Source organism: Nicotiana tabacum, chromosome 6 (assembly GCF_000715075.1).
Source record: "Nicotiana tabacum cultivar K326 chromosome 6, ASM71507v2, whole genome shotgun sequence".
Lineage (NCBI taxonomy): Eukaryota > Viridiplantae > Streptophyta > Magnoliopsida > Solanales > Solanaceae > Nicotiana > Nicotiana tabacum.
Window position 1 is genome coordinate 213,435,924 of NC_134085.1, and position 16,054 is coordinate 213,451,977.

General features: G+C 37.9%; 2 protein-coding genes across 2 annotated transcripts; both read left to right on the top strand.

The window, feature by feature from the left end:
• Positions 1–2,110: 2,110 nt before the first annotated feature.
• On the top strand, positions 2,111–4,357 carry LOC107821465 (protein DCL, chloroplastic). The gene is made up of 2 exons (XM_016647900.2): positions 2,111–2,623; positions 3,613–4,357. Exons 1-2 carry the CDS (start codon positions 2,231–2,233, stop codon positions 3,922–3,924), a joined length of 705 nt encoding a protein of 234 aa, XP_016503386.2. The 5' UTR covers positions 2,111–2,230; the 3' UTR covers positions 3,925–4,357.
• A 3,597-nt stretch (positions 4,358–7,954) lies between these two features.
• Positions 7,955–9,540, top strand: LOC107821462 (uncharacterized). The gene is made up of 4 exons (XM_075256580.1): positions 7,955–8,052; positions 8,194–8,336; positions 8,437–8,795; positions 9,199–9,540. Exons 1-4 carry the CDS (start codon positions 7,955–7,957, stop codon positions 9,538–9,540), a joined length of 942 nt encoding a protein of 313 aa, XP_075112681.1.
• Positions 9,541–16,054: the final 6,514 nt, after the last annotated feature.

The window sequence follows — 16,054 nt, forward strand, 5'->3', positions numbered from 1 at the left end:
TAGTTGGAGGGTATTTCATGAGCCTGCTTAGCAATTTTCTGGTCGCTCTCGACCCGTTTCTGCTTAATCCGTTCTGGAAGGCTGCTACTGCCATTCCTTCTGACACATTCGGCAAGATCATTCTCACCCTGTTGAACTGAGCTAAGAAGTCCTTGAGTCCCTCGCCGTGCATCTATCTTATGGCAAATATATCATTTACCCTAGCTTCTGCCTTTTTGGTTCCTGCATGGGCGATGACAAATTTATCTACCATTTCCTTGAACGATGCTATCGAGCGTGCCGATAGAGAGAACCATGTCAAGGCTCCCCCTGTTAGGGTTTCGCTGAACTTTTTTAATAACACCGATAATACCTACTCTTTCGAAAGATTGTTACCTTTTAAGGCTGTAACGTAGTGGATGATATGGTTTTCTGGATCGGTCGTACCATCGTATATCTTTAAGTAGGGCGGCATTTTAAAGGTCTTTGGAATGGAGTAGGGGGCCGCTTCCTCACTGTATGGTTGCTCGATGAATCGACCAATGTCGCGTTTTGGCAACAACTTTGGAGTGCCTGGTACTTTGTCAACCCTTTCTTTGTGTTCCTTCATTTGGTCACAGAGTGTCTTATTCTCATTTTCCATCTCCTCTATTTTCTTTAAAACGGCCGCAAGCGTATCATTGCCTGCGTCATTAGCAACATAAGTGTTACCTGTACGAAGGGCGTCTTGCTCATCAGCATTTATCGTGACATCTGCATGTACAACATTCCTGTTATCCCTTTGGGCGGGTTTATCAAGTATGGTGTTCAGAGTACTTGTTAGCAATTCTTCCAGCAGTCTTCTTATTGCCGATGGTGCCTCTCCTGTTGCAGATGTGGAGGCTTCCCTCTCGCGCGAAACAGTCACACTTTCGTGCAGGGGAGGTGAAGCGTCTCCCCCGGGTGTGGTGTGTGGTGTTTCATTTTTGTTATCCTCTCTGCTATCTACATTGATAGTGTTTAGAAGGTTGGTTGTGACGCCTACTATTGCTTTTTGCCTTGCATCTCCGTTCCCTCCCATTGTTGGTTTGTACCAAGCTAGGAAGAGGTGATTATCCCTTTCAAGAGTCTAGATGAAACTAAAATCTTAGCTAAAGAAATCCCCACAGACGGTGTCAAATTATTTGACCCAAAATATATTGAAATCTTTTTTATTAAATCAATTAAGGAAGATGAAGAGGTAAATCTCAGCCAAGTATAATAAACTCTAGATTGAAAGATGCAAGTGATGAACAAGATGAATAATGTTTCTTAATATCTTGAAACCGAACGATTAAGCATATATATGATAACTTTGAATGTAGAAAGATATTGTAATGGATGCTCTTAGTCCAAAGTCCATAAGATATCTCTCTCCCCTTCTATTTATAAGGGACAATCCCTTCTTGAACCCTAAAAAGTACAACATAACGAATATTCGAAGAGCATATTCCTGATGTCCCCTGTTGCGCCTACACTACTACAAATGTTGTGCGTTTACTAACCGTTGACAGTCGTCGCCCTCTACAACGATCAAGGGATGCTGCGTCGTAAGGGCCTCGCCCTCGCCGCCCTCGTCAGTGGTCGTGGTCGTCCAATTTAGGACCTATACAAGACATACTTATGAAAATCATCCCCATGAACTGAAGTTTCATAGCAGCACCAACAACAGCAGAAGAAAGAAGAAGAAGAAGAAGAAGAAGAAGAAGAAGAAGAAGAAGAAGAAGGAGAAGGAGAAGGAGGAAGAGAAAGTGGGCTAAAGTTATTTAAAAAATGGATACAAATTAAAAGATTAAATGAGAATGACCAAATACGGCGCCTCGTGCAATTTTTACAAAATTCTTTTTGGTAGTTTCAGCAAACTGTAACTTTACATAACTAGCTCCTAATGGCTATGTAAGTTAAAGAGTTCCAAATAAAATTGTCATTGGTCTAAAAGCAAAAATAGCAAAATACATTTGAAAGAGTTTGAAAAAGGTCGAAAGTATTGGTAAATTGTACTGTACTATTATTATATTAATTCTTAAAAATATTTTCGTGCAGAAAAAAAGGGGAAGAAGTAGTAAGGTAAAAAACAAAGAAAAAATTAGCTGGGATCTTCTCTTGGGTTAGCGAATTTACAACGTACATTAGGGTTTGATCAGTTAAGTCGGGTAAAAAGAACCCGCTATTTTAAAGTAAAGCAAGAGTTAGGGTTTCTTTACCCGAAAATTTTAAGTCGAGCAGCTCTGCCATGGCGGAAACTGAACCTCAAGCCTCCGAAACCGTAGCACAGACCGAGAAAGAAGAAGCCTCCGCACAGAAAATGGACGTGGAGGCTCAAGCCGCCGATGATGCGGCGGAGAGCGGCGGCTCGAAGCGTCACGTGGAGGCTCAAGCCGCCGATGATGCGGCGGAGAACGGCAGCTCGAAGCGTCTAAGGGAGGAGGGAGACGAGCTAGAGGTGAATGGAGAGAATGGAGACGCCACGAAGAAGCCGAAAGTCGAGAACTCCGTTCAAGAAGAAAAGAAAGATGGGTCGGATCCGGTTAGCGTGGGTCCGAAGAGTTTCGGGTCGTCTGTGGAGATGTTTGATTACTTTTACAAACTCCTCCATTCCTGGACTCTTAATCTCGATCTCAACAAGGTAAAAATATCACACTGTTTGTTAATACCTTGTTTGCAAAGATTCACCTATTCAGCATATTTCACAAAATGAGCAGGTGATTAGTGTTTTTAATATTGTGTAAAGCAAGGTTTGGTTTTTACCCTGTCCTGCGGTTCTCTGGTTTAGTTGGTTATGTATGGGCAATGGACTCTGAAAATTTGGGACTTTTTGGGTTGGCTATTTAGGATCTTTTACTTGGGAACATCCTGATTTTCCATTTCATTAGAACATCAAACTGCATTATATCATACTCTCATCGATGTCAAAATGACTAATACGGATTGCTTAGTTATTATATTTTGTTTTCTAAAAATTACCTTTAAATGTAAAGGATTTAAGACCTCGACATATTTGACTGTACATCCATTTTGGATATGTGTGTGTGTTTTGACAACAGACATCTTTTTTTTGTTACTTGGATAATCTTGTAGCTGCCTCTGGTTATAGTATTAATCTTTCTATGACTAAATTAGAGGTGTTAGTCAATTCGGACTTTATTGGTTGTAATCGGAATGATTATCTATTTGATTTGATTTTGCTCTCAATTACCACTCCATCCTCAATTCACGTTGCTCAGAGATTGCCTTTAGGCTCCATTTGGAATTCACTTGCTTTCTTGCCTGTTGAACTATACTTGGCCTTTTGTTGGGGTCAAATTAATATCTTTGTGGGATTGGTGCTTTCAACTCGATATAATTATTGAGAGCAAAAAATGGCCAAATACTTGCACAGAAATGTATATCATTTGTATTAGTCATAACGTTAGAGAGGAGTTAATAATTATTCCTGCACAAGAAAGTCCATTTCATAAGGATATTCTGTTGGAACTATGATTCAGCTTTCATGGATCTCATTTTGGAACTAAATCTTGGCATTAGAGATACTTGGAATGTTACATTTATTACTTACATCTGAGTGCTTGATATGATGATCATGATCACTTATGTTTTGTTGGTTTGGTGTCGCAGTATGAGCACATGCTGCTACTTGACTTACTTAAGAAGGGCCATTCAGAACCAGAGAAGAAGATTGGTACAGGAGTTCGCTCTTTCCAAATCCGATTTCATCCACAGTTCAAAAGTCGCTGCTTCTTTGTTGTTAGGGAAGATGATTCCGTGGATGATTTTAGCTTTAGGAAGTGTGTAGATCAGATACAACCCCTTCCAGCGAATATGCAAGTAAAACATTATGCTAACCGTGGAAAAGGTGGTGGCGGTGGTGGAGGAAGAGGAGGTGGATATGGGCGTGGTCGAGGAAGGGGAGGGAGGTCAAGATACTAAACAAGCTAACAGTAGACTGCCAGATTCTTCTGATTAGTCTTGTTACGTGCTGTTTAAAATCCAAAGTTTGGTCTGCATCTATGTTCCCGCAGTTTTGTCATAATGTTTTTTGCTGGCTTAAGTCTCATGGCTGTAAGAACTACATGAAATAGCATTTTATTGGCGGCATCACCTATTATCTTACCAAAAGCTGGTTAAATTGTTAAATATGAGAAGCCTTCTGATGGTTGTCTGATATTTTGACCCATGAAACTCCCCTCTCCCCCTTCCCCCTTAAAGAATGTACAAACATTTAAGGCAGAGCAAGTTTGGAGGTAAAGAAGGAATAAGGTTTTTAGCTTTTATTCACTGATATTGTAATAACTGCATGTAATCACTATCATATGTATGTTTAGTAGAAAAAAGAAAAGCTAAATGTATTCATAGGGTAAAACTTTTTACACTGCAATATAAGTAGGGTTGTGCACGGATCGGATCAGATTTAGCATATTTCGGATTCGGATTTCGGATTCTAGAAAATGCAATCCGAATCCGATTTGAATTATATCGGATCATTTTATTATGCCTCAAAGTTAAGCTAATATGTATATTTTCTTTGTAAAAGATGCAATACATTAAGAAAAATTCATGTTTATGCAATTATGAGAGTACTATGGTGCCAATATAGTTAAATCTAGCAATTGTAAAGTTAATAACTTGGAGGTTGATGTAAATTAAAGTGTAGTATTTATACATGGCCTAATAATTTCGGATTTCGGATTGGATTGGATTAAAATATACCAATCCGAAATTCGATCCGGAATCCAAAATTTTAATAAACATAATTCGAAATCCGAAATTCAAAATTGAATGGATCGGTTCGTATTTCGGATATCCAAAACAGCCCTAAATATAAGTAAACTTTAATTAAAACCAGGGATTTATTGAAAAAAGAAAAAGAAGAACCTCATCACAACCAGGGGCGGACTCACGTGCACATATAGGTTATATTCTGCAAACTTGGATATATTATTATTAATGAACCCACTTGACCAAAGTTTAAGCCTTGTAAAAATGGTTCTGTTTGCTGGAGGTCGGGTGTTGGATTCCCAACAACAGCTATTGTTCGTTCTTGACACCGTACTTTTTGTCATATATTTTCCACCTGTGGACGTACAGCAAATTTATTTCCCTCCTACTTCATGTATTTCTTTTTCCAATCTTTGTTTTCTGTTTTAACTTAAATTTGATATTTTTACTCAAATCAAATAATAAGAATTAAATTATATCGTCTATTTACTTCAAGAAATTATCTAGAAAGTTCTTACATAAATTTTGATAAAACATGTAAGTGAAACAATTGATATTATTTTTTTGTTAGTTAATCTTAAATTAGTTTATGCTATATTATTTACTGTGTTACACTATAATTGTTAGCTTATTTTATAAGTTCTCTTATCTTAATTATACTTAGTTTCTATTAGTTTATATGTATCTCTTTTTCTTGTTGTCTATTTTTTTTTTTAAAATACAACTTTATCAAAATAAGATTTTAGATAAAGTCTCTTTGATACTTTTTAAAATTTACATTCTCTGAGGTACAATTATTAGATTAAATAGATAAAATTAAATTTTTTTTAGTTAAAGTAAATTAATATTTTTAATTTTTTGCCCAACAATTTTTTTAAAAAAAGATATCGACCTCAACTTTCATAAAATTTTCATTTATGCATGGTAGCATTATAAACAAAAAAAAAAAAAAAGTGTTGCATAAATCTGTCTTGTTGTTTCGGGTAATATCCTTAATTACTGAACCCCCTTGTATAAAATCATGGATCCACCACTGATCACAACGTGACACTTTTTTGTTGGCGTGGGCTTAAGAACCATCAAAATTAACAAAGCTTTCTTCACGGTAACAAGGTAATAATCTCTGTTCCAAATATCTAGGGAAAAATTTAGTGGCAAAAGTCAGTAACCTCCAGTATTAAATAGTACTGGTTTTTATTAATTATAACTAATAAATGCTACCATAAGTATCAGTAGCCCAACACTACTTATCATTTGGGATAAGTAGAATAAATTCGATATTACACTCTATATTGAAGGATAAATAAATATAATCGTAACTTCCCTAAGCGTTATATACACTCCTAAATGAAACGAATGATGAGTGATGTAACATTAACTCTGTTCTTTTATGAGTGAATGATTGCTAATTTGCTTACGTTATGTGAGTTTACTTTCAGTATATTTCGAACACACGAGTTCAACTCTATTGCTAAGAATATGAGTCAAAACCAAGAATTCTGTCGTCCACCAAAGGTAAAGAGAAAAATAAGAAAAACAAAATTTGGAATGACAATTGTGACAACGAGGTGCTTACAGATTTGGTTATAAAGATTATTATTTTCATGAAAGAAAATAAATCCGCGTTGTATCATTTTATAGTTAATAAAGCAGGTTCTGAACTTAAACCTGAGTGGAGAAAAAAAAAACAGCATGAATACACCCTAGAGATGGCCATGGGGCGGCGCGGGGTAGGGCAGTTGCGATGCGGGTTTAGCCATAACCCCCAAAGAGTTCAACCCGGACCGCATAGCAAAACTTGTTTGTTTTCAACCCGCCTCGCATAAACCTGCTCCCACAAAATAAAAATTCCTTTTTTCATTTTTAATGAGTAGTTTCTCTTTGAATTTTTTTTTTAAAAAATACCAATGGCCTATGGCATTCTTTTTTTTTTTGGTCGTTCCAGCTATGCTATTAATGTATGTTGTCCACTACTAATATTGTTAGAAAAAATATCTTTTAGCGTATTACTTCATAGGAGTAGTAATTTGATTACTGAGTTAATTATATTAATCAATTTTAAATATATCTTCTTAAAACTACTATACTACATTCCTATTAGACAAAAGCATCGATATTAATTCTAATGATTAATAACACGACACTAAATCTCATATATATTTTTTCTTTTTGAGAACTATGACAAAGATAAAGTTGTCAAAGAGTGCTGGTCAAGATATTTGTTCTTATCGAACAGTTAAAGAAACTTAAGGAAAACAAAAAAGGAGGAAAAAAGCTTGAATTATTGATAATATCTGAATATGTTCAGATTTATAGTTAAAATATGACCCACAAGTTTAAGCTTAAAGGAACAAGAAAAGAGGAGTAAATTAATGAACTAACGAAATTCAGAATAAAAATATAAAGATGAGCAAGGGAAAGTTTATAATACAAATACCAATTGAGAAAGCAAATTAGAACTTTACTTGAACAAAACAATGGAAAGCATTTGAATCTTCATTAACGAAAAGCAACAAATGTACGATGCAGGTATTATACAAAAGTCTAAACCGCAACTGCCTTTTAATTTTATAAGATTGCTTAAACCTGCCCCTCACTAGTAAAGGAATGAGTTTACCATAACAAAATCGTTTCTCTAGTTACTGTGCTTGTTTTGTTATATAACTTTGGGATATAGCAATGCAATTAAATTAATCCTCGGGTTTGATAGTCCCTAGGAAATGGAAATTTCCCATATATATATGGATCTAATACTCATATTATTTATGTTATATTTCACAACTCCTTAATTCTATCTGTTTTCAGGTTTATTTTATTTTATTGTTTATTTTCTGCATAAAGATCGTGAAACTGGTCTATGGAAATAAGATGGTGATTTTATTTAATTTAGGATCAATTTTCCAAAAGAATTCATGATTGTATCTCTTCACAGACGTACGTGGGGTACAAAACACATAAATCAAAAACGAAAATAATTAATGTTAAACATGCATGCATAACGACGGCGCACGATTTCCAGTGCACTTAATTCTCATAATTACTTTCACATTAATCACTTCTCAGTTTCAATCCGCCTTTTCTTCTCCTCATCCCATTTTCCCTACTTCATAATAATCCAAAGCCAGAGATCCCTTTAGTCCTTATATTGTTTTTTTTTCAGTTTCATTTTCATGGGTGCAAATTTGGACGACTAAGTACTTAAGCTTATAATCCAACACTTGAAGTCATTATTTGATCAAATATGAGAAGTCAGTCAAACTTTGAAGTACTGAGTACTAACCAAGAAAATCATCAAGACGTATTCTCTCTTCCTATCCAACTTCCTTCCCTTGAATTCAGGTGATTATATTTAATTATATGTACTACGTACTAGTTGAGTTTGCATTTTATATTATTAGTTGATTCTCTCTTTAATTTTTGTTTTCATGTTTTTTGTTTTCCCTTTTTTGTATGTGGATGATTAATATACGTGAAAAACAGTGGATATTCAGGACACCACGCTATCGATTATCAGTATGATTTGTCTATTCAAGAATTTGATGCTAATCCCTTCATGGAATTTACTCTCGACGATCCCTTGTATTCATCTTTCTATAGTACACCACTCCAGTGCCTAACACCAGGTAGTGGTCATATATAGTAACTATATATTGCAATAATTTTTTTTTCTGCAACTGATACTTTTAAGAATTTTTATTTATTAACTATTTCGAAATGTTACAGCCGCAGGAGAGTTATATTATGGCGATCTAGGAAATGGTTTTGGATTAAGTGACGAGCTTGGAAGTGGGAACAATCAACTATTGTTATGTGATAAAAATCAAGAGATAATCATAACAAATGATCATGTTGAGGAAATAAAGAAAAAAGAGAAGGATTCAAGGCAAATAGAGGAGATTAATAGTACAAGAATGTTGTCTCGAGAAACCATTTCCAAGTACTTTTATATGCCTATAACACAAGCAGCCAAAGAACTCAATATTGGGTTGACATTATTGAAGAAAAGATGTAGGGAGTTGGGAATTCGAAGGTGGCCTCATCGGAAGTTGATGAGTCTTCAAACACTAATCAAGAATGTTAAGGTTCACTCTCTATATACATATGTTACTGTTGTTTTGATTATGTAATTATACTTAATTTATACTAATGAAAAATTTATTTTCCGATATATACGAATAATATAAAAAATTCTACTCATAAGTTTACCTGCTATATCTGGTTAATAATTACTACAATGCAAGGTTATCTAGCAATGATTTTTATAGATTATTCCAAGAGTTTAACTAATATATCCATCGATTTTTACGCGTTATGACAGGTTCAATATTACATATCTCACTTTTTATGAAAATTTATAGTGGCCTGTCGGTGTATATAAGTTAAACTCTACCTGTAATAGGTTTTAATTGACTTGATAGTATAATAGTTTTTTATACAGTTGTGCAAAAGTTAACACTCCTTTTGATATGGTGATGCATGTTGCAGGAACTGGAAAAGGGGGGAGGAAGTGGTATGGAGCAAAAGTTGAAGGATGTGATAAAGCTTTTGGAGGAAGAGAAGAAGATGTTGGAAGAAGTACCAGACATGGAACTTGAGGAGAAAACAAAGAGATTGAGGCAAGCTTGTTTCAAGGCTAACTACAAGAGGAGAAAGCTGATGAGTATGACAGAATTACAGGCTTCCTTCGGCAGTTACTGCAATAGTAACCCAGCTGTTGGTATTGGTTATGGCCATAGGGAGGAGGAAGATGATGATTATGATGATGAAGAGATTAAGTCTCTACTCGCTGACTGTTTCTCTTCAAGTAGCCCAACGCTGCATGAGTGAAGTTTTTCTTTGAATGTGTGTTTTTTTCGGATCTTTTTATTAGCTAGTTTAGAATTTCATGCATGCGAAGTTAGATTTTACTATATTGTAGTCGGGACGCTGGCCGGTCTCATGTTCGTAATTTCAGCTATGTAAGGAGTAGTCTTTTTCAATTTCTATTTATCTAGTTCGTGTCTTAGTTTGTATGTTTTTGGGAGGAATTCGATCTCCAAATACCCCACTTAATTAATAACTGTGGCCAGGAGCGGAGTCAGAGACCAATTTACGGGTACAATTGAACCAGTAATTTTGATCCAAATTCTGTATTTGTCTTAAAAAATTTATGTAATATAATATAAATTACTAACATGACCCCAAAAATTTAAAATCATAGCTCCATCTCTGACGGTGGTTATAGAGTACAATAGGCCGGGAAGAAAGAGGTAGGGTTGGACGACATTCACCTTGGTTGATTCCACCACAACTTGAGTTTCTTAGGTGCCGTTGTTGGAGTGACGGGCAGATGCTTGTCAGTGCTGATTCGTATGGAAATAGCAAGATCCCTTAATCAATTCTCGGTGAGAATCATCAGCTTTATAATATTTTAATATTGGCTCACATTTTCTAAGATATAGTTATGCCGGCGATAATAGGTGAATCTGCTAATTGGTATGTTCTGATTTTGATAGGTGTAGCCAATACTCATCCATGGATTAAGCTAATAAGTGCACAAGCGAGACTTATAGTGTAATAAATTACGGAAATTAACGTACAAAGGAATACCTTAGTCTCTTAAAATGCAAATAACACAACCAAATAGTCCAGCAGGGAATCATCAACTGCTTTCAGAATTACCTGAATTATCACAAAGACCCAAAAAATGATACATATATTGACGTACATAGGTTAATATTATATAAGAAAATTAAAATTATATATATTATAATAGATGCATGAAAAAATTAATGACCAATTTTTTGAGTCAAGATCGCTAATCATTGGTATTCGCCGAACTCATTAACAATCTCCAATTAGCTGGTACATAGAATTTTGTAGCATATCGTTCCAATTTCAAAAGTCAGTACAGTATTTTTCGTATACATGAAAGGATATCCATGTGTAAAATATTATTTATTGGATTTGTATAGATATTTTGTAACAATTCGACAGATCGTTTTGTTTTCTAGAACCCCATTTCCCTAAATAAGACTTTACGTACGTGCTTTTACTGTTTTATGACTAGCGGAGATGGTTAGTTCAGGATTTAGAAGGGTTCGGATTGAAATCGGAACAATTGGTTCCTTAAATTGGCCTTAAAAGGCTACGTTTGACTTCGGTCAACATTTTGACTAAATGACCTCGGAAACGAGATTTGACGGTTCCAATAGGTTTGTATGATAATTTTGGACTTGGGCATATGTTCGATCGGGTTTTGTATGACCCGGGAGCATTTTGGCGCCTAATAGTGAAAGTTGGTTCTTTGAAGGTTTTAGAAGTTCTTTAAATTTGGTTTGGAGTGGTCTTTGGTGATATCGAGGACCAAACGGAATTTCGAGATCGGAAATATTTCCTTAATGTCATTTAAGACTTGCACGCAAAATTTGACGTCATTCTGAGTTGATTTGATAGGAATCGGATGCGCGGAAGTATTTTTAGAAGTTTTTGAGTTCGTGAGCTAAACCATGCGTTTCGACGTCCGATTCGTGGGTTTTGATGTTATTTCAGTGTTTCGATCGCGTGAACAAGTTTGTATGATGTTGTTAGACTTGTATGGGTGTTCGGTGTGGAGCCCCGAGGGCTCGGGTGAGTTTCAGACGTTCGGAAGGATGAAAAACACATCAGTTTTCTAGTATTTTTTGGCTCGAGAAATTGTTTGCAAATGCGAACCTCGCATTTGCGAGTAGGGCTTCACAATTGCGAAGAAGCCCTACCTAGGCAATGTTAGACACATTGGTCGCATTTGCGATCTCAACAGAGTCCGCATTTGCGACTCCATGGTCGCATTTGCGACCTTAGCAGCCTAAGCCTAGGTTCACATTTGCGAACTAGGTGTCGCAAATGCGACATCTGAGGCCTATGCACAACTTATTAATTACGAGACTTAGACAATTTAGCTCATTTTCTTTCAACTTTTGGGCTATTTTTGGAGCTCTTGGAAGGGGTTTTCACCTAGCACCTCAAGGTAAGTAATTTCTACACAACATGAGTTAAATACATAGATTATGGGTAGATTAATATGTAAAAATTGGTGAAAATCAAGGGTTTAGATGAAAACCTAGATTTTTGATAAAAATGAGATTTGACCACGAAATTGGTTATGGAATTTAGTGAAAATCATATATTTGAGTTCATGGGGTTATGGGCAACAACTTTCTTCGAAAATTTCCGGAATTTGGGCATGTGGGCCTTGGGGTGAATTTTAGGAATCTTACATTTAGAGTTGGATAATCACTTTCATAGTTGGAATATGAACTTTTGAGCATGAATTGATTGTTTTGTATAATATTTGACTTGTTTTGAGTCGTTTGGCACCAAATTTGAGGGTTTGAGCACAATCTTGGACCGGAAAGTAGGCCTTGAGATGAGGCAAGTCTCTTTTTTAACCTTGTAAGAGGGAAATTAACCCCATATGTGAATTTAATCAACATGTACTTCTATTTGTGGGGGCTACGTATGCACGAAGTGACGAGAGTCTATTCGTAGCTATTATTCATGCTTATGTGCATGTAGATTTATGTTTACACAATGTTTTGTTGATTCTGTTGCTTGTTTATGCTTACTAATTGTTTGGATTAAAGCAGAGGTTAAGGATTTCAATATTTAAAAGGTTCCTAGTTAAATTTAGTTGAATTTCTTATTTTGAAAAAGAATTGAGAGATATTATAATAACTGAAGAAAATCTATGTCCAACCGCTTCGCAAGTATATTCCACAAGCGGGGTAAATTTTCAATACTCTCATAGGAGCGAGCCGTTCGCCTCGGTAGGTAAAATTGATATATCTATTGGTTCGGACCGTTCGACCCTCGGCAATGCACAATATATTTATACGTATATTTGGATCAGGTCGTACGTCCCCGACATAGATCATGCATAAAGATATTGGAACCCCTTTTATATTTAATATTGTTTCATGGACTTGAAAGGTGAAAGGAATAGATGAGAGAAATGACTTGGTTCTTACTTGAAATGAAAGGACTGTTTACTTATTTTCCTGCTCTGAGTTCTATCATCACTTTATATATCATGTTTGATTAGAACTTCATATTATTATATTATTGGCCCATAGTAAGTGTCAAAGTCGACCCCTCGTTACTACTTCTTCGAGGTTAGACTAGATACTTACTGGGTACATGTTGTTTATGTACTCACGCTACACTTCTCCACTTGATGTGCAGGATCTGAGGCAGGTGTATCTGGTTATTAGTCCGGTGCGCACGCTTGAACTCTGGTTCGAGACTACACGGTGGGCTGCACTTCCGAGCCGTTCATTAGCAGCCAGAGTCTCTCTTTTGATTTATTTTCTGTCTATTCTATTTCAGATAGTAGAGTGAAAATATTTTGTATATCCTACTAGTAGCCCATACACTCGTGATACCAGGTCTTGGAACACACTAATAGACTTATGATTTTAGATTCATTGTATGATTTCGATTTGTACTCAGGTCCTTCCGTTTATGTATTTTACATATGTCATTTCCTAAATCTTTTAAAATGAGGCAAGTTATTTATTTAGTAAACTTATTAAAATGGGAAATCACTAGATTGTTCACTGTTGGCTTGCCTAGCAACAATGTTGGGCGCCATCATGGCCTAAAATGAAATTGGGTTGTTACAACATGGTATCAGAACACTAGGTTCACGTTAGTCTCACAAGTTATGGGCAGACCTAATAGAGTCTTGCGGATCGGTACAGAGACGTCCGTACTTATCTTCGAGAGGCTATAGGGTGTTAGGAAACTACTCTTTATTCATCTACTATTGTGCAGTTGATGGTATACTAAGTTCCTTTCTCTTACTCTCTCACAGATGGTGAGAAAGTGCACGGGAGACGTTCCAGACCCAGGATGAGCTGCTCCCCCCATTGCAAGAGGGCAGGGGAGGGCACCGGCCCGAGGTAGGGGACGAGGGCGTCCTAGAGTTACCCTAGTTGCACCATCAGCGGATCTAGTGGAGGATCCCGTCATTGAGGAGCAGGGCGAGGTGCCCGCAGCAGAGCCACATGTTAGCACCGGGCTTTCAGGAGGTCATGGGCCGTATTCTGCGATTTATGGATACTATGACTCAGGCTGGTCTATTTCTAGCGGACCCAACAACATCTTAGGCAGGAAGGGGAGCACAAACCCCTACTACTCAAGCTCCTGGACATGCAGTTGCCGTATATCATACCCTAGGCACACTACACGGGGCCGAGCCTAGCCAGTCGTAATAGCTGCACCTGAGCCTAGACCGGCTGCGACTGGCGAGCTGTAGAAGCTGCTAGATAGATGGACCAGGCTTCACCCTCATGTCTTCGGAGGTCAGCGACATGAGGATCCCCAGGACTTCATTGATAGGTGAAGGGACAGACTGCATAACAAGAGTATATTGGAGTCTCACGGGGTAGATTTCACTACCTTTCAGTTAGAGGCAGAGCCCGTAGATGGTGGCAGTCTTATCTTCTTGGCAGACCAATAAGTTATCCTCCCATGACTTGGGACCAGTTTACACTGCTTTTCTTGGACAAGTACATTCCACCCTCCTAGAGGGAAGAGTTGCGGTGTTAGTTTAAGCAGCTCGAGCAGGGCCATATGTCAGTGATTGATTATGAGGCGAGATTATCTGAGCTGTCTCGCCATGCACTTATGATACTTCTTACTGACGTAGAGAGGGTGTAGAGATTTATTGCGGGTTTGCACTCTAGTATTCAAGCTAGTATGGCTCGGGAGGTTGAGATGGGGACTTCTTATCAATTAGTAGTGGAGATTGCTCGGAGGAACGAGGGTTATCGTCAGAGGGGTAGATAGCAGATATAGCGGGACAAGAGTTCCCGTCTTTTTGGAGAGTTCAGACGTGCCCCAGCTGGGGAAGAGGTCACTTTGGGAGGGATCAGCCTAGAAACCCCCATATTCAGCACCACCAGCCCCTTGAGGTATCCCAACATGACCCTACTTCAGTGCTATGCCAGAGAGTTCTTAACACCCACCAGTTATTCAGGGTTCTTCCAGTGGGTACTCCGGTCATCAGGGTTCTTCCAGTGCCTATTTCAGTGCCATGCCATAGAATTCATACTGCCAATCCGCTTTTCAGGGTTCTTCCAGTGGGTATTCAGGCCATCAGGGTCAGACTTAAGGGCAGTAGTTCACCGCTTCGAGGGGTTGTTATGAATGTCGGAATCCTAGTCACATGAAGAGTCATTGCCCCAGACATTAGGGTAAGGCAGTACAACAGGGTCATCAGCCCATGATTACAGCATTAGCCGACCGCCCAGAGGCGGAAGGTAGGGGGTAGGGGCCATCCTAGAGGTGGAGGCAAGGTAGGGAAAGGTCAGCTAGCTACTATCCAGTCAGGCAGAGGCCAGCCGGTCGGTGCTCCAGCTAGGTTCTATGCTTTTCCGGCCAGACCAGATATAGTGGCCTTAGATGCCGTGATCACAGCTATTATTTCTGTCTGCGTAGGGATGCTTCAGTATTATTTAATCCAGGGTCTGCCTATTCATATGTGTCATCTCTGTTTGCTCATTTCCTGGATATTCCCCGTGAGTCCTTGGGTACTCCTTTTTATGTGTCAACTCCTGTAGGCGATTCTTTTGTTGTGGATCAGATCTTTCGGTCTTGTGTGGTCACATTATGAGGTTACGAGACTAGAGCGGATCTTCTGTTGCTTGATATGGCCGACTTTGAGGTCATCCTGGGCATGGACTGGTTATCCCCATATCACACCATCCTTGATTGCCATGCCAAAGACTGTTACCTTAGCGCTGCCAGAGCTGCCTAGATTGGAGTGGAAGGGTTCAACTGTTAGTACATCTAGTTAGGTTATCTCTTTTATAAAGGCTCAACACATGATCGAGAATGGTTGTTTGGCTTATTTAGCTTATGTTCGGGATACTACCACAGAGTCTTCGATGATTGATTCAGTACTAATAGTCCGGGAGTCCTCCGATGTGTTTCCTTCTGATCTTCTAGGCATGCCACCAGATTGTGACATTGATTTCTGTATTGACTTGGCTCCAGGTACCCAGCCTATATCTATCCTACTGCACTGTTTGGCTCTGAAAGAATTGAAGGAGTTGAAAGAACAACTTGAGGAGTTGTTAACAAAGGGGTTCGTCAAGCCGAGTGTATCACCTTGGGGTGCACCAGTGCTATTTGTAAAGAAGAAATATGGGACTATGCGGATGTGCATTGATTACCGCCAATTAAACAAAGTCACCATTAAAAACAAGTACACGTAGCTGTGTATTGATGACTTGTTTGACCAGTTGTAGGGTGCTAGGGTGTTCTCTAAGATCGACCTGAGATTTGGGTACCACCAGTTGAAGATTCAGGACTCGGA

Bases quoted from the DNA above. Each gene is read 5' to 3' on its own strand.
- LOC107821465 (XM_016647900.2), top strand. From the start codon at position 2,231: ATGGCGGAAACTGAACCTCAAGCCTCCGAAACCGTAGCACAGACCGAG. The intron at 2,624-3,612 runs GTAAAAATATCA...TTGGTGTCGCAG, and splicing joins TTAATCTCGATCTCAACAAG to TATGAGCACATGCTGCTACT.
- LOC107821462 (XM_075256580.1), top strand. From the start codon at position 7,955: ATGAGAAGTCAGTCAAACTTTGAAGTACTGAGTACTAACCAAGAAAAT. The intron at 8,337-8,436 runs GTAGTGGTCATA...GAAATGTTACAG, and splicing joins ACTCCAGTGCCTAACACCAG to CCGCAGGAGAGTTATATTAT. The intron at 8,796-9,198 runs GTTCACTCTCTA...TGCATGTTGCAG, and splicing joins CACTAATCAAGAATGTTAAG to GAACTGGAAAAGGGGGGAGG.